At 35.6% G+C, this 22,018-nt stretch overlaps 1 protein-coding gene across 2 annotated transcripts in view; it reads left to right on the top strand.

The window, feature by feature from the left end:
* Nucleotides 1–22,018, top strand: part of CLTC (clathrin heavy chain) — a 64,311-nt gene that overhangs the window by 35,665 nt on the left and 6,628 nt on the right. Inside the window, exons 10-31 of one of the 2 annotated variants that reach the window (XM_059147862.1) lie at nt 289–411; nt 1,091–1,228; nt 1,410–1,574; nt 1,744–1,924; nt 3,424–3,587; nt 8,443–8,568; nt 9,171–9,313; nt 11,824–12,058; nt 12,767–12,889; nt 13,870–14,015; nt 14,246–14,429; nt 14,640–14,832; nt 16,281–16,438; nt 16,626–16,790; nt 16,906–17,013; nt 17,095–17,262; nt 17,393–17,542; nt 17,635–17,766; nt 18,109–18,219; nt 19,351–19,521; nt 19,868–20,089; nt 21,330–21,350. In XM_059147862.1, coding sequence (XP_059003845.1) covers nt 289–411; nt 1,091–1,228; nt 1,410–1,574; nt 1,744–1,924; nt 3,424–3,587; nt 8,443–8,568; nt 9,171–9,313; nt 11,824–12,058; nt 12,767–12,889; nt 13,870–14,015; nt 14,246–14,429; nt 14,640–14,832; nt 16,281–16,438; nt 16,626–16,790; nt 16,906–17,013; nt 17,095–17,262; nt 17,393–17,542; nt 17,635–17,766; nt 18,109–18,219; nt 19,351–19,521; nt 19,868–20,089; nt 21,330–21,350 — 3,327 coding nt within the window. The remainder of the gene's footprint in view (nt 1–288; nt 412–1,090; nt 1,229–1,409; nt 1,575–1,743; nt 1,925–3,423; nt 3,588–8,442; nt 8,569–9,170; nt 9,314–11,823; nt 12,059–12,766; nt 12,890–13,869; nt 14,016–14,245; nt 14,430–14,639; nt 14,833–16,280; nt 16,439–16,625; nt 16,791–16,905; nt 17,014–17,094; nt 17,263–17,392; nt 17,543–17,634; nt 17,767–18,108; nt 18,220–19,350; nt 19,522–19,867; nt 20,090–21,329; nt 21,351–22,018) is intronic. The other variant, XM_059147864.1, reaches the window with a different exon arrangement.

The following is a 22,018-nucleotide window of genomic DNA, read 5'->3' on the forward strand; positions in this document are numbered from 1 at the left end:
AGGCCTCTTTAACCTCTTAGAACAAACTTTGAAATGGTCATTCATTGAAAATGAGTAATTAGTTATAAAAATTTATAGTTTTCCATTCAAATATGTTATCACCAAGGGGTCTATTCACCTAATATAAACCAAGGTCAAAGTGAGCATGTTAACTTAATTAAAACTGAATTTGTACTTGCAGTAGTTCTATATTAGTAAAATTCTGTTGTAGAAAAAAGCCTTCAAATGAAGGCTAAACAGAAATGAAACTGTACAGCAGAAACTTTGCAAATCAATGTCTATTTTTAGGTTGGATATACTCCAGACTGGATATTCTTGCTGAGGAATGTCATGCGTATCAGTCCAGATCAGGGACAGCAGTTTGCCCAAATGTTAGTTCAGGATGAAGAACCTCTTGCTGATATCACACAGGTAAAGGCATTAAAATGTATTCTGCAGAAGTTGATTTAAAAAGTGAGTTCGGGGGAGGGATCTGGGTTTAAGCATCTTTGAAGAATGGGTTAACCTTTCTTTTTCTAATAGAAATTAGAGCTGTGTCTGTTAACATAAACCTCAAATATCTTATTTAAAAAATAAACAAACAAAAACAGAAAAGCAAGTAGCAGAAGAATGGACAGGAAGATACCACCCTTAAACAGTTTTAAAGCATGTAAAACAAATTCCGTCTTGTTTAGAATGCACATATAGTAAAAATATGAAAAAATATATGGGAATAATAAAGGCTGGTTTCTGCCATTGGGTGAAGGAAGAGATGCATATAGGAAGTGGGACTCAGAGACTTTTCCTATTTTGTGTATTTTAAATAGTTCATCAAAATTTTAGAACTATTGTTTTGATTGATTTTATTCTGCTCGTATATGTAGTATCTTGACAGCGTTTTTAATCAGAATTAAAAATAGCTAGATGACAAAAATTTATTCTTAAAATTATGAAATTACATTGTACAAATTATATTTAAACCTGGGTTTCATTCTGGCAGTTTTTGTATATGTAAAGTGATATTTAATTTCATTTACAAATTTTCAACAGGATCATAAAGCAAGTTTTAAACATCTTAAGAAACAGTTCTCATTAAATTTTTTTCCCCTAGATTGTGGATGTCTTTATGGAATACAATCTAATTCAGCAGTGTACAGCATTCTTGCTTGATGCCCTGAAGAATAACCGCCCATCTGAAGGTCCTTTACAGACACGGTTGCTTGAGATGAACCTTATGCATGCGCCTCAAGTACGTTTTTCCTGCATTTAGGCATGTTTCCACTGTTCTAGTTAGTAGATATTGAGAGCTTCTTAGATTAAGCTGTTTGAAGCTACTGTGATGCGTATTGAATCTTAGTGCATAATCTGGATATAGAATTACTGCTGTAAATGGGATATAAAATAAATTTGTCCTATTTGTGGTTTTATAGGTTGCAGATGCTATTCTAGGGAATCAGATGTTCACGCATTATGACCGGGCTCATATTGCTCAGCTGTGTGAAAAGGCTGGTCTGCTGCAGCGTGCATTAGAACACTTCACTGATTTATATGACATAAAGCGTGCGGTTGTTCACACTCATCTTCTTAACCCTGAGGTACTGTCGTTTTATCTAACAGATGGCTATATGATTGATTGGTATATAGAAAATGTGGTTGTAGTACTGAAGTTAAGTTCGTTAAGTCAAGTTATGTTCATAATATCGAACATTAAGTTCAATATTATTTCATTTATGTATTTGTTTACCTGTTTATTTTGTCCTGTAGTGGTTAGTGAATTACTTTGGGTCCTTATCAGTGGAAGACTCCCTAGAATGCCTCAGGGCCATGCTGTCTGCCAATATTCGTCAAAATCTGCAGATTTGTGTTCAGGTGGCTTCGAAATATCATGAGCAACTGTCAACTCAATCTCTGATTGAACTTTTTGAATCTTTCAAGAGTTTTGAAGGTAATTAAGAGTTTCTAAGTTGTTTTTAATTAAGAGAGCCAAGAGGGGTATTATTATGATATTATACTATTGGAAATTCTGTCTTTCTACAAGCAAAATTTTATGGGACAATTTGAGTTTTATTTATTAAATGTCAGCCCTTTTATGTTGGATTCTAGAGATGTGCAGCGAATGAGACTGTCAGCTTGGATGTATTATAGATTAATTAAAGACAGAATTTTAAGACATAAACCTAAATAGTAGCTTTGTCGTAATTGTATAAAATGAAAATATTAATGGTCAGGTATAATAAGATTTCACACTTCTGTTGTCTGACTCTTAAAATGGCAAATGTTTCTAGCCAGGGACATTTTGTGACTTATCATTATATACTGGGTTTTCTCAACCTTTACACTAAGATAATTTGGGGAGTCTTGTTTGTTTTGTTTTGTTTTGTTTTGCACCATAGATAATTTGGGCTGGATAATTTGTTTTGGGGGTGAGTTGTCATATGCATGCAGGATATTTAGTGGCATCCCTGGCTTCTACTTCTAGATGCCAGTAGCAGCTAAAACAGCTGTGATCACCAAAAGTCTCCCCAGACATTGCCAAATGTCTGTCTCCTGGGAAGAAAAGTACCCCATGTGAGAATCACTGCTATACTGAGTAGCAGTGTAATCCCTATTGGATGACGCTTAGGTTTATTAGCTAAGCTTCTGGGCCCCAGTCATCTTTTTTTCCTTCTATTTGTCCTGTTGCTCTAGACAGAAAGAATAAGATTTCTACTACTTTACTTAATTTCTCAGTTTCTGTATACTATACACTAAATTTATTCTATTCATTCAAGTACAGTAGCCACTAGTGACATGTAGCTATATAAATTTGAAGTAATTAAAATTGAATACAATTAAAATTTTAGTATATGTGCTGCCGAAGCGAGCACTACAATTAAAATTTTAGTTCTTCAGTCACAGCAGTCGCATTTCAAGTACTTAATAGCTGTGTATGGTTGGTGCCTACCATATTGGACAGTGCATTTATAGAACATTTTTATCACAGAAAGTTCTGTTGGACAGCACTGCATTAAATTCTTTTCAAACCACTTTTGTATTTTTCCTATTAACTGAATATAGGAAAAACCTGCTCTAAAGGACTTCTTTCAAAATTTCTCATACGAAACTGGTATGATTTCATTTAAAATTTCTCCTGTGGAACATGGTATGATTAGCTTTGGTATTAGGTAGCTGCCTCCTAACTACTTCTCAGCTATTAGAAAACTTAGAATTGTCTGTTCTGTAGGAATTTAAGTGAATGTTCATTTATTGAACTGATTACTAGATTAATTAGTATTCTTATTGAGCTTTTTGAGCAACCAGTTTTTACTTGGGGCTATACAGTAAAAGTTATTTTTAAATTGAGGTATAATTGACATGATGTTTCTTTAATTGCTTAAGTATTTTTCAGTTCTGTCATTCTCAGAGGTACATCTATGCTTAATTTCAGTTATTTGTCTCTTTAAGGTCTCTTTTATTTTCTGGGATCCATTGTTAACTTTAGTCAGGACCCAGATGTGCACTTTAAGTATATTCAGGCAGCTTGCAAGACTGGGCAGATCAAAGAAGTAGAAAGAATCTGCAGAGAAAGCAACTGCTATGATCCTGAGCGAGTCAAGAATTTTCTCAAGGTAAGTGGTTTTGAGTAATGCACTTTCTGGCTGGATTGAAGATCAGTAGTTTTACATAGGTTTCATCATAGTTTTAAATATTTGTTTTCACTAGTGCACCCAGGTGGCTCAGTTGGTTAAATGTCTGCCTTCAGCTCAGGTTATGATCTCTGTGTCCTTCGATGGAGCCCCTTATCGGGCTCCCTGCGCAGTGGGGAGTCTGCTCCTCCTCCTCCCTATGCCTCTCTCCCCTACTCAAGGGTGTACGTGCTATCTCTCTCTCTCTCTCTGTGTCTGTTTCTATGTCTCAGATGAATAAATTTTTAAAAATACTGTCTCCCTTAACGGGAAATTCTTAACATTCTCAAATTACGTGCTAAATTACTTCTTCCATATTTAATACTCTGGTTTCCTTCGAAATAAGGGAAGTGGTAAGTAATACTTAAGAATGAACACTTCTTGGGGTGCCTGGATGGCTCAGTGGGTTAAACCTCTGCCTTCACTTTGGGTCCTGATCTCAGGGTCCTGGGATTGAGCCTGTTATCTGGCTTTCTGCTCAGTGGGGAGCCTGCTTCCCCCTCTCTCTCTGCCTGCCTCTTTGCCTACTTATGATCTCTGAGTGTCAAATAAACAAATAAAATCTTAACCGGAAAAAAAAAAAAAGAAGAATTAACATCTCTTTAAAAGAAGAAAAAATAGCACTGTGTCAAAAGAATTTCTTTAAAAGAAGAAAAAATAGCACTGTGTCAAAAGAATTTCTTTCACTTGAATTTTGGAAGAAAAATTTGAAAAGTAGTTGGAGATTCTCAGTGTTTAGATTTTCAGGTATACTCCTCTTAAAGATTAAGGTCAGTTTGCCCTCATGTCCTTCAGGAGCCTGTATTTACATGAAGGGTTTGTTATCTAAAGGACCTAGGTTTCTCTCTCATTGAAGTAGCTTTTCTCTAGAAACTCAATATTAATTGTGTGTAATTAATTAAACTGAAGGTAAGATCTAACAAAAGAAAACCCTCAGCTTTTCGACACTAGTTATAGAAAAGTAAGAACTGCCTGTGTTGCAGTGAAGAATAATGGTTTAAAGATTTTTAGCTCATCAGAACATATGGGCAGTTAAATTTGTTTGATGTTTAGTTTTACTGTCATATCTACCAGTTATACAGTAAGGAAAATAAAGCTTTAAAATTGGCAGTTGCCGATAAAAATAAACTATAGAAAACTTTGATTACCCCTTGAAAATATATTTTGCACTTAAATTTTATACACACATACATGGGTGTGTGTGTATATATATGAAACAATTCCAGAGACTGTATATAAAGTTAAGTATTTTTTGTCTTTTGGAAGAATTTTACATTGAAACTAAAACCAAAACAATTATTTTGTAATTCAGTATACTGAGTTTAAAATACTGTACTAAATAACATAGATAATCTAAATCTATAGTTTTATTAGCTGCTGTCCCTTCTGAAAAATTATTGCTGGGCTCTAGATTAAACAGCTAAACTCTTAGTTACTAAGTATAGAAGTTGCCTTATATTTTAGATTAAAAGATAAATTTTCACCAGTATCTATAGCTTTCTATGATGTCTTGGCCATCATGAGTATTCTGAGTAACCTAGATAGTATGCTGTGTTCAAACCCAAGGCTTTCTGGTGCCAAAAAGCCCTCCAGATCAGGAAGATTTGATGCTTTATGCTTGAGTAGAGTACCCAAGAAAACAATTCAGTTCCTCTTTTGAGTATCAGTACTGTTTCCTTTTTTTTTTTTTAAATATTACCTGATTCTCACACTGATTCCTTTTTTGTTACTAAGCTCTTAACTGTTACGCTTCAGTTGTCATTGCTTTAGAACTGGGTTTGTATTTTTCTATTATTTATATGTAAAATGGTACTAAATTAACTATTTTCACTTAATTACGATCTTGAGCTTCAGAAATCCTCTGGATTTTAGCATGGTATAACCTTATGTTGCATAGCCCCTGAGATCTAATGAGAAGAGGACTCCCCTTCCACACATCACACGGTGAATCAGGTGTAAGTTTGATAGAGTAGGAAAATGGATGTTTTTTCTGGGCTTTTAAACCAGTCAGCCCTGGTTCAAATTCTGTTGTGTCATTAGCTATTGTTTGTTCATTTGGTATTTGTCTAGCTGTTACCTAAGGCAAATTGACTAGTATGCCTTAGCCTCAGTTTCTCCATCCAGAAGCTGTGTTCATCTAGTCAAGTACCTTGTATGCCATAGGTGTTCGAGTGATAACTATTGTTAATAAACTGTGTTGGTGGACCTTGGAAATAAGGTAGTCAACCAACATGTGATCATTTTCTATCAGGCAACTTTCCCCTTTGGTTTTATGTTATTCCTGACTTTATGAAGGAATTTTATTTCCAGCTGAAGTTAAAGGTAAACCTTGTGTCTTATCTTCAGTCTGAAATGGGAACTCTGTACTTAGATATTACTATTGTATTCTACCTTGTACCCCAGTAGTAAGAATGAGCATACTAGGCCCTTCACTCACTTTCCTTATTGACCTGTATAATGCTACATCTCATCATCGCGGTCATTAAATTTCATTTTGGAGACACTAGCCGTATGGTAATTGACTGGTGTGATATGTAAACTCTGAGAAGAAAAATACTCTGATCCTGAACATTCAAGTGCCATTTATGTGTTAGCCACCAGGAATACAGAGATTGGTAGATTATGACTTCTTTGGAAGGCAGCTATGCTCACCACTACACCACCAATGCTGATTGATGATGACTTCTTTAAAGTAGCCTGTGACAGGATGAAATGTTGTCATAATATCATTTGGCTCATGCATTCACCCTGTGGAACTATAGCTCTCTGTAGAAAGCATGGAACTGTTCTTCAGACCCATGATCTGCTTTCTGCTACTTTTGATCTTATTTCTTTTATCATTTTTCTTTTCTGGTTGTACTTAAACCACAGTGGCCTGCTTGCTATTCCTGGAACTCCCTGAACTCTCTCCTGCCCCAGGACATTGCTTGTGCCCTTTTCTACTTTTTTCTCAAATCTTCATGACAAGAATTCCTTGCCTTTATTCAGATTTCTGATGAAATGTTATGAGCAAGGATGTCTCAGATTACCATGTTTAGAATAAAACCTACCTTCCATCTTCACCTCATCCATGTCCTGCTTTATTTTTCTTTAAGACACTTAACATTACGAGACCTTGCCTTTTTCCACCAGAACATGGTTCCCTGAGAGAATGCTTTACCTTATTCCCTGCTATATCTTAGTGCATAAGAACAGTGTCCAGTATATAGATCCTCAATAAATATGATTTAAGTGAATAACTTAATGTTTAAGAAAACCTCTGAATGTGTTTATATAATTTCAGTTTTGTTCTTTAAAATGTTTAACCATAATAGCTAGTGGGTTAACCTTTTTAGGAAATAATTTAAACTATTAGCATTTTTCCCATATGTGAAATCGCGTGCAAATTTAGGCAGTCAAGAAAAAACACTAGTTTTTAATCTACTTTTCTAATCTTAAATTTTCTTCAGAAATATGGTATAGTTGTCTTAACCAACAGAATTCTTAAAGACCCATGCATGAGACTAAAATGCCTAGGTAATCTTACATTACTGTTAAGTGTATTTTCTAAGTGGTAAAATAAAATATATAAAATATATAATATTTTATGTGGATGTTAAAGAGGAAAAAGAATAGTGTGTTGATCCACTGACTTTCTGATGTTCATTTAGTAGGAAAAACTTGGCCAACTGAAATCTTATGGATAGGTAGATCAACATTTTTTCTAGAAATTATTGTAGCTGTTAGTACAGAGTTTCCATGGTGCTAAATAATACATGCTTTAGACTTTCCTTAATGGCAAAAATCTGCAGCTGGACTTCCACTTCAGATTTACAGCCATTTTGATTTTTTATTTGGATTTTCTCCCTTCTTCCATAGTTAGTTTGGTGTTCTCTGAACATTTCATAGGCTATTCTTCAAGTTATTTATAATTGGATGAGTGATATGCACTAAACTTATGAACCATTTTATTTTAACATTGCAAATAATGTTCTCAGTGGCTGTCATTGGGGAAAGTCCTGTTCTGCTTAGTTGTACTTCCTTATTAGACTGACATAGAGGAATCATTTATTGAGGAATGTTTCATTGTGTATAAATGAATTCCTGATGGAAACTATTGTTTTTTGTGCTGTACCTTATGTCTGTGGAATTTAACAGGACATGTATCAGGTAAATGCCCAGTACAGGTCTTACCAACCTGTCTGTAACATCTGTGTCAATCTATAAGTAGGATTATAGCTTGGTATTTGTAATGATAAAAGCAATTGGTAATTTAAAGATGTCTTTTCCTTATGTGCTTGCTTTTTTCTCTGTCTCTCTCTCTCTTTTTTTTCTTTTTTCGTAACCATCATGCTGTTCTTTAGACTTTATTGTAATAGTGTTAGAGGCGGGCCATGTAGATTGGAATTTGGGAGGGGTAAAAAATCATTAGTTTGAAACAACTATGAACCATTTATATCGTCATTTTTATAATGTGACTGTAGTTCTTAAGTCAACTCCAAACTCACTTGCAATGTTACTATTAATGAAAGTCCTACTGTGATTATTTTATATCCTGAATGCCACTGGTGGCTCACAAATCTGTTACTTTCTTGATAAAGGGTGTATGTGGAAGGACTTGGTATTTTGCTATGAATCTGAGTCTAGCTTACTAAAAATTGAGTGGAATTATGAAAAATTTAGTGGAACACCAGCTACTGGGGCATTTCTTTCTTTGAGAGAAGAACCAAGTTTATGTGAGCCTCTCCTGCTAGTGTAGAATAGATTCTCATATTTTACGTAGATTTGATAGTAAGTCTTCTTTTTGTTCTTTTTTCAGGAAGCAAAGCTAACAGATCAGTTACCACTGATCATTGTATGTGATCGATTTGACTTTGTCCATGATTTGGTGCTCTATTTATATAGAAATAATCTTCAAAAGTATATAGAGATATATGTACAGAAGGTAAGTAATACTTAAAAAATACCTTACCTTAAATTCTACTTCTCACACTCTGGAAATCTTCATATCCTTTTGAAATTCTGTACAAAATGGGAGTAGCCTGCTACAGTGCCTGGCAACTTTTTTCTTTTCTCGTTCAGAATTGTTATTTGGATTAGAATTTTACCTTCATGTTAAGCGTAAAACAGAACAGACTGGTGTAGTTGAAGAAGTTGGGTGACCTACACACTAGTTACTTGATAACCCAACCGCTGAGGTAGAGGCCATAGACTCTAGAGCAGTTTTAAAACCATCTTAAACATAGATATTTGAAACCTTACCTTCTAACTTGAGAAATGGAAAAGCAGTTTTGCTGTAATGGAGGTCTTTTAATTAGTCTTTCATACACATCTTATAGCTTCTTTGGGTTTAGAGCAATGCTGAGGTAATTAACCAACCCCTTTCCTCCTTTTTCTGTCTACTTATAAATTTAGACTCTTGGTTTATTACTGAACTTTCAAATTGAGCTTAAAAGAGGGAAATAAGAGTTCCCTTTTTTTTTAAAAAAAAAAAACCTTTTTGTTTTGCTTGTTAGTGACATAATGGCATTTTTTTTTCAACCATAGGTGAATCCAAGTCGACTTCCCGTGGTTATAGGAGGATTGCTTGATGTTGATTGCTCTGAAGATGTCATTAAAAATTTAATTCTTGTTGTAAGAGGTCAATTCTCTACTGATGAGCTTGTTGCTGAGGTTGAAAAAAGAAACAGGTATAATACCATTTTAACCTACATAAATGTAGATAAATTAGTAGTCTTTCTTAGCAGGCTAATGGATAAAAAACACAGACTCTCATTTGCCTAAAAGCTGTTGGATAAAACTGGATCATAATTCCCTGGAGACACCTAATTTAGAAGTGACAAGCTAGCTATATTGCTGAGAAAAAAATCTGTTTTCTGAAACATTACAGTTTTGTCATAGATATTATTTACATGTTTATAATTACAGCTATGGTTTGGCTATGTTTCTAATACAAACTATGTAAAAGGTTTCTTTTTAGTTAGGTATGACACCACTGTTTTAGTAAGTAATTCTTTAATTAATTTATGTCAGGTATAATGAGAGAAAAGAATTCCCTGTGTAACTCTGGGTTAAACTGATTTTTAGTTTGAACCTTAATGTGACAATATGAATTCTGAATTTCCAGTAGAGGAGAATATAGTATAAGTGCTTCTAGTATTTATTATACCATGAAGTCTTTTTATTTTAGCTGGGAAATTTTGATGAACTGGTTTAGAAAGTGTTACTGTAGCAAATGAGGTTGGTGGATTGGTTTAACTGTGGGAAGTTACTCTATGAAAAGTTAACAAGAAAACCTATGTGGCTTAGTTTTAACCTGAGTTGGTATAGGTATCCTTGAAATGGTATTCTAGGGTGCCTGGGTGGCTCAGTGGGTTAAGCCGCTGCCTTTGGCTCAGGTCATGATCTCAGGATCCTGGGATCGAGTCCCACATCGGGCTCTCTGCTCGCCAGGGAGCCTGCTTCCTCCTCTCTCTCTCTCTCTCTGCCTGCCTCTCTGCCTACTTGTGATCTCTATCAGATAGATAAATAAAATCTTAAAAAAAAAAAAAAAAAAAGAAATGGTATTCTAGAATTTGTATTTGAATATTTCAAGCAGGAAAATTCTGTATTCAAAGACAATGGAAATACAGAATATAATACTGATTTTAAAAACTTGAGCCTGGTCTGAACGGATTATAGGTCGTAATAATTTAACATTTAGAAAGAGGTTTTAGTTGCATCTTAAATCTAATACCTGAAAACCCATCTTGTTTGTATATTCTAAGCAAATAGCCAGATAAACTTAGACAGTTTTGTCTTTAAGTTACAGATTACATTGTGATGAACTAGATTCACATCTGAGTCACTAGTTTATATGCCTTAGCTAATACTTATTTTTTCAGTTGCCATGGCATATCTGCTTGTGTTGCACTTGCTTATAGGACCATGATTTTTTTGCCTTAATACAAATTTGTGTCATTACCCTAATGGGAATGAGTTCATAATAACTATACGAGTTCGGTAGCCAAAATATGGCCTGTTATTTTTCCTGTGGGTGCTTTTATTTTTATTATTATTTTTTTAAAGCTTGTTTATTTAAGTAATCCTCTCACCCAGCATGGGGCTTGATCTCATGACCATGAGATCAAGAGTTGGAGGTTCTACCAACTGAGCCAGCCAGGCGCCTCCTCTAGGTGCTTTTAATACTTACACCATTGTCAAAAGAGTATTGGGTCATCAGAACCACTGAAACATAAGCTATAGCTTAGTGAAACCATGCTTCTTGGTGGAGTGGTCATATGACTGCTAGAATTATTAAACCCAGAGCTTCTAAAGCCACCAGATTTTATTCACATTGTGTATTTAGGGTCCTGCCCCCTTTGGCTGTAGATAATGTCTGTTAATTGTGTTAAAATTGTAAGGAACTGGGGCACCTGAGTGGCTCAGTCGTTAGGCGTCTGCCTTCAGCTCAGGTCCTGATCCCAGGGTCTTGGGTTTGAGCCCAGCATCGGGCTCCCTCCTTGGCAGGAAGCCTACTTCTCCCTCTCCCACTCCCCCTGCTTGTGTTCCTGCTCTCACTATCTCTCAGTCAAATAAATAAATAAAATCTTTAAAAAACTTATAAGGGAGGGGCGCCTGGGTGGCTCAGTGGGTTAAAGCCTCTGCTTTCAGCTCAGGTCATGATCCCAGGGTCCTGGGATTCAGCCCCACACTGGCTCGCTGCTTAGTGGGGAGCCTGCTTCCTCTTCTCTCTCTGCCTACTTGTGATCTCCATCTGTCAAATAAATAAATAAAATCTTTAAAAAGAAAAATGATAAGGAACCTTAGATAATCTGGCCTGTTTTTTGGTATGACATTCCCATCTTACTTCCAAACAAAATTTATCTGAAGTTTAGGTATTTTGGCCAGTATTTAAAAAAAAAAAAAAAGTATTTTTTCTATATCTTCTAAATAGTGTAGCAGATAGGTCTGGGAGACTCTGAAGAGAATCTTCTATACCTTTTGTATAATCTTGGACAAATCATTTAGCTGTCTCTGAATCTTAATTTCCCAATTTGTAACAAAATTGTTGAGAATTCAAAATTATATATGGGAGAGCATGTTATATACCATAAGGTATTTCTGTAGTTAGCATTGTCGAGTTGTGTGTTTTTTAATAATATATCGTGTGTGGTTTTGTGTGTATATGTGGTTGTTTTGTTTTGTTTTGAAATACTAGATTGAAACTGCTTCTGCCTTGGCTAGAGGCCAGAATTCATGAGGGCTGTGAGGAGCCTGCTACTCACAATGCATTAGCCAAAATCTACATAGACAGTAATAACAACCCAGAGAGATTTCTTCGTGAAAATCCTTATTATGACAGTCGCGTTGTTGGAAAGTATTGTGAGAAGAGAGATCCACATCTGGCCTGTGTTGCTTATGAACGTGGCCAGTGTGATCTGGAACTTATTAATGTGAGTACTGCTAGCTAAATGTTTACAGAGAGAAGGCTGCATTTTTAAATACCTGTTGTATAATGTTAGATTAGTGAATTTTGAGTTTCGTGGTGGCTTTAGGTGATATAGAGCATTCCTTGTAGTTGTAACTTTTTTAAAAAACTTGATTTGCCAATAATTCCTTATAGTTGTAGCTTTTTAAAAAAACTTGATTTGCCAATAATTGTGAATTTAAAGGGGCCAAAATAGTAAATTAAGTCTGTATTCACCTACTAACATTTTAACCCCAGTAGTTATATCACCTGTGTTCTCATACACTGTCTCATACATAAACACACATACACACCATACATATATGTATATATATATATGTACATATGAGAATATGGTACATACTTCCTTAGTGTGTATTTTCTGAGACTAAGAGTATTCTGTTTTCATGACCACACTGTAGATACGAACTTTAGTCATCTTGATACTGAAAGAATAATTTTAAAATCTGTCTTATTCTAGTTTTGTCATTGCCCCAATAATGTCTTTGTAGCATATACTGAATTTTAATAAAAACTTGGTTGTGACCTATTCAGGTTTATATGTAAAAGTGATGGATTAAAAAAAGAAACATGAGCAGGGTATAAATCATAAGAAATAACCTTGAAAACTAAAGTTAGTTTATAGAAATTCTTTACTTTTTATTTTGAAACTAACCTTTAGTATCTTATTTAGGTTTGCAATGAGAATTCCCTCTTCAAAAGTCTTTCCCGCTATTTGGTACGCCGAAAGGATCCAGAATTATGGGGTAGTGTGCTGCTGGAAAGCAATCCTTATAGGAGACCCCTAATTGACCAGGTAAAATTGACAAATGTGTTTAAGGCTTATCTTTTTAACTATGAATAAAACCTTTCCCGGGTGCCTGGGTGGTTCAGTGGGTTAAAGCCTCTGCCTTCGGCTCGGGTTGTGATCCCAGAGTCCTGGGATCAAGCCCCACATCAGGCTCTCTGCTCCGTGGGGAGCCTGCTTCCTCCTCTCTCTCTGCATGCCTTTCTGCCTACTTGTGATCTCTGTCAAATAAATAAATAAAATAATTATTAAAAAAACAAAAAAACTTTCCTGTCATCATACCCATATGTACTCAAATAGATCATATTTAACTATGAGAGAAGGCAGTAAAAAGTAGAAAATAAAATTATACTAACATATATATTGCACACACATCATAAAAATGGTTTTTAGAACCCTAAAAATTGAAGGCTCTTAATGTTTTTAAATTCTTTTGATAGAAGTACAAATATAGAAGAGAATAAATTGAAGGTTATTTATTTTTTGTTCCTGTCCTAGGAAGCATGTCTAAGGAAAATTCCCATTTTAGATACAAAGCTTCCTGGGAGCCATACAATTAGCCAAAAATAGAGGAATTACTGAGTCAGTAGTGCCACATCTATGTAGTTGAATTTGTAGTTAGCCATTAAATGATAATGAGGAGTGGTTATTACAGATAATATTTTAATCAGGGAAAAATAAGTTATGTAATTAGGGTGGTTTTTCTGGAGACTGGAAGTACACATGATGTGGGTATACGTGGATTTGTGTAGAAAGACCTTTTTGTGATGAGTTTAAAGGTATTTTTCCTCCTTCATTCTTATTTCAAGTTTTCTGCTGAGATGCCACCTTATTCTTATCAGATAAGGTCTTCAGTAACCATCTTGATTTTCAGTACTTTAACTCCCTAAATAAACAAATATATATATATGTATATATATGCACATACATACACACACATACATATGTATGTGTGTATATATCTCTCTCTCTCTCTGTATACTTTGTAGGTTGTACAGACAGCCTTGTCTGAGACTCAGGACCCTGAAGAAGTGTCAGTAACTGTCAAGGCTTTTATGACTGCAGACCTTCCTAATGAACTCATTGAACTGCTGGAGAAAATTGTCCTTGATAACTCTGTATTCAGTGAACACAGGTACGCTCTAAGAAGGGTCCATTGGCTGTTAATATTCAGTCTTAAATTGCGACCTATCACTTTTGAGAAGAAGATAAAGACAAAGCTTAGAGAATGTTGTTTGAATTCTGACTCTTCCAATAGCCTCCTCTTCTTACCCTGCCTCTGAGACAAAAAACTCTTCATAGCCACAATGTTTATTCTTTGACTAATAAGATTTTGAAATAATGCAATTTTTTTTTTCTTGAAAGGAATCTGCAAAACCTCCTCATCCTCACTGCAATCAAGGCTGACCGTACACGTGTTATGGAGTATATTAACCGCCTGGATAATTATGATGCCCCAGATATTGCCAATATTGCCATCTGCAATGAGTTGTTTGAAGAAGCATTTGCCATTTTCCGGAAATTTGATGTCAATACTTCAGCAGTTCAGGTAGATCTTCAGATTGCCTAAGTTGATTCAATGTATGCATTATACTGTTAGGCTCAGCATAATTGATTGCTTTGGCATAGAAAAGCAATAAAATCCTAACTGTTTATTATATGTGCTGCCAAAGCAAGCACAATCCTAACTGTTTAAATTTAATTGCTATGTGGCAAGATTCATTCTACTACAATTCAGATTCAAAAATTGTTTGCTTAGGTCTTGATTGAACATATTGGAAATTTGGATCGGGCATATGAGTTTGCTGAACGCTGCAATGAACCTGCAGTCTGGAGTCAGCTTGCAAAAGCCCAGTTGCAGAAAGGAATGGTGAAAGAAGCCATTGATTCATATATCAAAGCAGATGATCCTTCATCCTACATGGAAGTTGTTCAAGCTGCCAATACTAGTGGTATGACTTCTTTTATGTGTTTGTGACCTCATAATATGTACCTTAGCTATGATTAAGCTAGGCATTAAGATATTGATCTATTCTGAATTTATATAGGAATGAGATACTGCATGGTTTACTTGTGAAGAAATTTAGCACTCCATCTTAGTCCACATATAGAAGGGCTGCATTTTGTGAACTTACAAAGGTCCACAGGGAATATTTTCTGTTTTCAAATCTCAGCATTCTTTTTAAGATTTTATTTATTTGAAAGAGATAGCGAGAGGGAGCACAAGCGGAGGTGGAGGGGAGGAGGGGGAGGGAGAAGCAGGCTTCCCGCTGAGCAAGGATTCCAATGCAGAAATCCCTGGGATCATGACTTGTGCTAAAGGCAGATGCTTAACTGACTGAGCCACCTAGGCATCCCTGAAATCTCATAAAAAATTTTTTTTTCATTGTTTATTTTTTTATTAACATATAATGTATTATTAGCCCCAGGGGTACAGGTCTGTGAATCGCCAGGTTTACACACTTCACAGCACTCACCATAGCACATACCTTCCCCAGTGTCCATAACCCCATCTCCCTCTCCTTACCCCCCTCCCCCTGGCAACCCTCAGTTTGTTTTGTGACATTAAGAGTCTCTTTTGGTTTGTCTCCCTCCCGATCCCATCTTGTTTCATTTATTCTTTTACTACCCGCCAAATCCCTCATGTTGCCTCTCAACTTCCTCAAATTAGAGACTTATTCGTTAAGCATAATACCCTCTAGTTTCATCCACATTGTCGCAAATGGCAAGGTTTCATTTCTTTTGATGGCTGCATAGTATTCCATTGTGTGTGTGTGTGTATACATACCACATCTTCTTGATCCATTCATCTGTTGATGGACATCTAGGTTCTTTCCATAGTTTGGCTATTGTGGACATTGCTGCTATAAACATTCGGGTGCACATGTCCCTTCGGATCACTACATTTTTATCTTTAGGGTAAATACCCAGTAGTGCGATTCCTGGGTTGTAGGGCAGCTCTATTTTCAACCTTTTGAGGAACCTCAGTGCTGTTTTCCAGAGTGGCTGCACCAGCTTGCATTCCCACCAACAGTGTAGGACGGTTCCTCTTTCTCTGCATCCTCGTCAGCATCTGACATTTCCTGACTTGTGAATTTTAGCCATTCTGACTGTTGTGAGGTGGTATCTCATTGTGGTTTTGGAATTTTGGTTTACTCATAAAATTCTGATTGATTTCTAATCTGACAACTTTAAGGAAAAGGGGAATTCAGCTATTCATTTGGTCAGTGATAATACAGAAATGTAATAAAAGTTTTGCCATTTTAGATACTTTCCATCATTTACATTTATTATTCTCTATTGTTTCCGTAGAAAGGAAATAAATAATTCTTGTTTATTTGAGTGAAAAGGTAAATGTTAAGATGTTAGTGTGTGGACTTACTTTCTTCTTTGTACCTAGGAAACTGGGAAGAACTAGTGAAGTACTTGCAGATGGCCCGTAAGAAGGCTCGTGAGTCCTATGTGGAGACAGAATTGATATTTGCCCTGGCTAAAACAAATCGCCTTGCAGAGTTAGAAGAATTCATCAATGGGCCAAATAATGCTCATATCCAACAAGTAGGTTTCCTGTTCAAATTTTTTTCAGAGTGTAAAAGATAAGCTGTTAAGGAACTTTTTAAATAGTATCTAACGTATCACAACTGATGATTTCCAAGAAAAAATGTGTCTCAGTATTAAATTGAGTTACGACTATGGAAAGAGGATCGAGTTTACACTTAATGAAAATGAATTGTATTTGTTTCAGGTTGGTGACCGTTGTTATGATGAAAAGATGTATGATGCTGCTAAACTATTGTATAATAATGTTTCCAATTTTGGACGCTTGGCATCTACCCTGGTTCATCTGGGTGAATATCAGGCAGCTGTTGATGGAGCTAGGAAAGCTAACAGTACTCGAACATGGAAAGAGGTAATCTTAACACCAGTTCGAAGAATTAAGATTCTTGGAAATCTCTTTAAATGATTAATTGAATTAACCAGCCATGTTTATATTTGTGTTTACATAATTGAAATTTTCGTTATAGGTCTGCTTCGCCTGTGTAGATGGCAAGGAGTTTCGTCTTGCTCAGATGTGTGGGCTTCATATAGTAGTACATGCAGATGAATTGGAGGAACTTATCAACTACTATCAGGTAATGAACAGGGGTCTTTTATTAATTGAGAGCTATTGCTGCAGATGGTCTTATCTTTAATTGTGTATTTCCCTTATTCAGGATCGAGGCTACTTTGAAGAACTGATAACCATGTTGGAAGCAGCGCTGGGACTTGAGCGAGCTCATATGGGAATGTTTACCGAATTAGCTATTCTATATTCTAAATTTAAGCCACAGAAAATGAGGGAGCACCTGGAACTGTTCTGGTCCAGAGTGAATATTCCTAAGGTAACGCAGCTTTTAACATTGTGAGGTGGCTCTATAGCTGTAATTAAAACTTTAAAACATCTTTCCTTTTTTAGGCTTTAGCTAGAATTACAGACTCCTATCTAAAGCATTTAAGTCTTTTCTTACGTAGGTGCTTAGAGCTGCAGAACAAGCTCATCTTTGGGCAGAATTGGTGTTTTTGTATGACAAGTACGAAGAATATGATAATGCCATAATTACTATGATGAATCATCCAACTGATGCATGGAAAGAAGGGCAGTTCAAAGATATCATTACCAAGGTGTGTATCTTCTTCAGAAGATAGAATTTTTGAAAGGAGAAAGCTCATTAGGAAATAACTCTTAATTTACATGTGGGTTTTTCCCATTTTAGGTTGCCAATGTAGAACTATATTACAGAGCAATACAGTTCTACTTAGAATTCAAGCCTCTGTTGTTAAATGATTTGCTGATGGTGCTGTCTCCACGGTTGGATCATACTCGTGCTGTCAATTATTTCAGCAAGGTAATTTTAAAAACTTCAGAATTTCAGGGTGGTACCTTAGTTGGTTAAATAGCGGCCTTCAGCTTGGATCATGATCCCAGAGTCCTGGGATCGAGCCCTGTGTTGGGCTTCCTGCTCAGTGGGGACCCTGCTTCAAGAACCTCTACCACTTCCCCTGCTTATACGTGCACGCAGGTGTGTTCTCTTTCTCTCTCTCTCTCTCAATCTGTGTCAAATAAAATTGGGGGACAAAAAAAAACAACAACCTTTAAGAATCTCAGCAAGGAACTAAGACATGTTGGGATAACTTTTGTTGAACGTTAAGGATATGCTCTGTTTGTAACAAAACTCTTTATTTTAAAGGTTAAACAGCTACCGCTGGTGAAACCATATTTGCGTTCAGTTCAAAACCACAATAATAAATCTGTGAACGAATCACTGAACAACCTCTTCATTACAGAAGAAGATTATCAGGTAAAACCTTTTATTTCTTGCATATATTTTCCAAGACTCGGGTTATGATTGAGTGGTTAAATTGATGTGTTTGGGTTAAAAAAAAAAAAAGCCCAGTATCCCTTAGAATTGTAAACAGTAGATACTTAGATGCCTGGGATCTAAATTTAGTGATGTTTTCAGGATTGATAAATCTGAGTTCTAATTGCCAAGTTTGCAGAATTTTGCTTAGATCATGTCTTAGTTGATGCTTGAGAAAAATATTGTAGTTACTTTGTTCTTAATCATCTAGATTTTAGGTGAGGTTCAAAAAGTCTTTGAACTAAAACTTACTTGGTTTTAAGTGTATTTATTCTCTGCTTTTCTTGCTCAATAGCATATTAGTATCTGTCTTTTAATAAACTTTAGCTAGGGAAGAATTTTGCAAACATAAAGTTAGAATTAAGGTAGGGGTGCCTGTGGCTCAGTGGGTTAGGCCTCTGCCTTCAGCCCAGGGCATGATCTCAGGGTCCTGGGATCAAGCCCCGCATTGGGCTCTCTGCTCAGCTCTCTGCTCAGGAGCCTGCTTCCCCCTCTCTCTGCCTGCTGCTCTGCCTGCTTGTGATCTCTGTCTGTCAAATAAATAAATAAAATCTTAAAAAAAAAAAAATTAAGGTTAAGTTTGTTCCCTTTTTTTTTCTCTTATTATTAGTGTGATGGGTTCAGATCTCATGCTAATCTGTATTCCTAAGTTCCATGTTTAATTGTATCAGGAGTTTCTCTAAAGCAAAGAATCTTATCCTCCAAATTACAAATCCTCCCATTTTCGTTAACTGTTCAAGTTCTTGATACTGAAAACCTTGGAGAAAATTGCACGTTTAGAAATTCTACATTTTTTATAGTACCTTTTATAAATTTTATAGGGCCTTTGAGGACATTGTTATACAGTCAGATCAAAGAATCTCCGTACTTGTTCAGCTTGCAACTTTCAGGCCTGAGGCTTGAATCTAGGCTGTTGTATTATAAGAAGGCTCATTGATCAAGTTGTATTTTAGACACATATCATACAGTATATCGGTCAAGTCAGATACAGTAATGACTTCTTGATAAAAAATGATGGAACAAGTTTTAAACTAAAACTGATTTGGCATTGGATTTTTTTGTTTTTTAAAGGCTCTGCGAACATCAATAGATGCTTATGACAACTTTGACAATATCTCACTTGCTCAACGTTTGGAAAAACATGAACTCATTGAGTTCAGAAGAATTGCTGCTTATCTCTTCAAAGGCAACAATCGCTGGAAACAGAGTGTAGAGCTGTGCAAGAAAGATAGCCTGTACAAGGTGGATAAAGTTGGTGGGGGCAGCCCTATTAAATCAAGAACTGGATGATCTGTTTTAACTCTAAGAATGTTATATTTGAAGTGATTATGGTCTATACAAATATCAGTGTATGAGAATTGCCTTTAATCCCCCATTTGAGGGGGATGGTAATTAAGTCATTTTCTTGATTCTGAGGGTCATCTTCTGTTTGTGTCAAATATCTGTTTAAAAAACAAAAAAAGTCACCTTGTCATATTTTCTTTCAAGAAATCAATTTTGAATGTTTTCCTCCCTCATTGTATTACTCGTTTTGCCAGTTTATTACGTTTGAGTTTAATGTTTGACCTTCATCCTTTCCTTTGAATAGGATGCAATGCAGTATGCCTCTGAATCTAAAGATACTGAGTTGGCTGAAGAACTCCTACAGTGGTTTTTGCAGGAAGAAAAAAGAGAGTGCTTTGGAGCTTGTCTTTTTACCTGTTATGATCTTTTAAGGCCAGATGTTGTCCTGGAAACTGCATGGAGGCACAATATCATGGATTTTGCCATGCCCTATTTCATCCAGGTCATGAAGGAATACTTGACAAAGGTAATGGTGCCTCTTAGTATACTCAGAACTATTTATCTCAAGGATTTGTAAAATTCCACATGCAGATTTATTTTTTTCATATGTTTTTTTCTCTAGTAGAAGTGTTAAGTCATTTGGTTGTCATAAAATATTTTTATTCTTCAGTAATTTATAATGTCTGACAAATGACATTGAATGGAAAAGGGAACTCAAACATAACTTGTCAGAATGTTTACCCTTCACGTATTTCTGAGGGTGAATAGTGTTACTTCTATATTGTATGTTTGGGTTTTTTTAAACATCTACTAAAAAGATTTTTTCCCCCCAGAAATAACCTCTTCCTCAAATCAGTTCTTATAACTCAGATATCCATAACTTAGTAGTGTAGATTCCCTTTTATTTGGTTGCTTCTTTACTTTAATATATCTGCCTGTTTTCTTCTGGGGAAGCAAAATCTATATTCTTAACATCCCATTGATCTTCTGGTAGTACATTTTGGTAGCTTAACCCCTAATTTAAAAATATAGCAGGTTAATAATTAACAACATATTACCTAAAAATGCATTAAACAAGCCTTGGGTATAATCATCTTACAAAATTCACTTAATGTACCTTTTCGATGTCATAATTTTTTTTTACTTACTTGATCCTCAACAGTTACTAGCTTTTTTACTGTAGAACATTTTTAAATGATCCTAAGGGATCCATTTGTTAAAACTTATTAAAATCAGTCTCACATCTGACTCTTCAGCATGTCTGAGTAAAGGGGGGAAAAAAAAAGTACTGCTAATGACCCCTATATGAATATTTCCTTAGGGTGCCATCTAAGTAGATACCATTGTGTTGAGTCATAATTTTATAAGAATTAGCATTTTTGGTATAAAAACTGCTTGAAGTCCAGTATAAGAAAACGTTTGCCTTATATTAGCCATAGATGAGAATAGCTTCTTTTCATATGCATAATGCCAACTTAAGAGACCTGGCTCTAAGCTGCTGTTAACCGAAATGCTGTAAGTTTTACTAGCGATTAAGCTGCTTTCTATCACACTGACTCTAGCATAAATTCTTCTGCAATAAGCTCTGAAGTTTAAAAAAAAATCCTAAATTTTGCTTCCAGTATGCCCTTTATTTTCACTTTTCTCATGCCTTTTTTAGTGGTTAGTTGTTTCTCCCCTAAACCTTTGTTGCTGATTCTACCTTTTTATGCTCAATATGGAATTTGATTTTTTTTCTAAGCTGCACCTTCTGAATTCCTTTGCAGGTTGATGCAATAAAGGAAAAGGTGAAAGTTGATTCTTTTCCATCTTTAAGTCTGGAGGACTAAGTCTAAGGAATTTGCATGATTTTTTTTCCTTCCTTTTCTACACTGCTGCTGCTGCTTTTTCCCCCAAATAAATTTTCACTAAAGCCTCTGCAAGTCCCTTGAAACATAACTATAATAGAGCTGTAGGACATTAGTAGATGTTTGCTACTAATCGGCTAATAGGCTTTAGGAAGGGCAGGAGGCTAATCAGTAGTTGGTTCACAGTCTCTCTTAAATATATTATTAAAAACCGAGCCTGGTGAGTTTCCATATTAATTCCAAAGTTTCAGGAAATTTCTTTTCCCTGTCAGGGTATCTGGACCATAATAGGATTTTCTTAATACTCTAAATAAATTTAAGCAGCCTCTGGTTTTATTTTGTGAGCTTTGCCTGACAGTTGTTGAATTTATATATGTATATATATGCCCTAAAAGGTTTTTGGGGTTTTTTTTTTGGTATTGAAGGACTGTGATCCAGTTTCTGATCTCTTGATTCTTACTAATTTTTTGCTGAAAGTAGATACAAGAGATACTAGCTGCTTCCGAAGAGACTTTCCTCATGTTTCTCCAGGTGTCCAGTTCTTATGGTGCTAGTCCATTTTCAAGAAGAATCAAAACTTTTTAATCATGAGAGTAGCTTGCTATAAT

The sequence above is a fragment of the Mustela lutreola genome, chromosome 15 (assembly GCF_030435805.1).
Source record: "Mustela lutreola isolate mMusLut2 chromosome 15, mMusLut2.pri, whole genome shotgun sequence".
NCBI lineage: Eukaryota > Metazoa > Chordata > Mammalia > Carnivora > Mustelidae > Mustela > Mustela lutreola.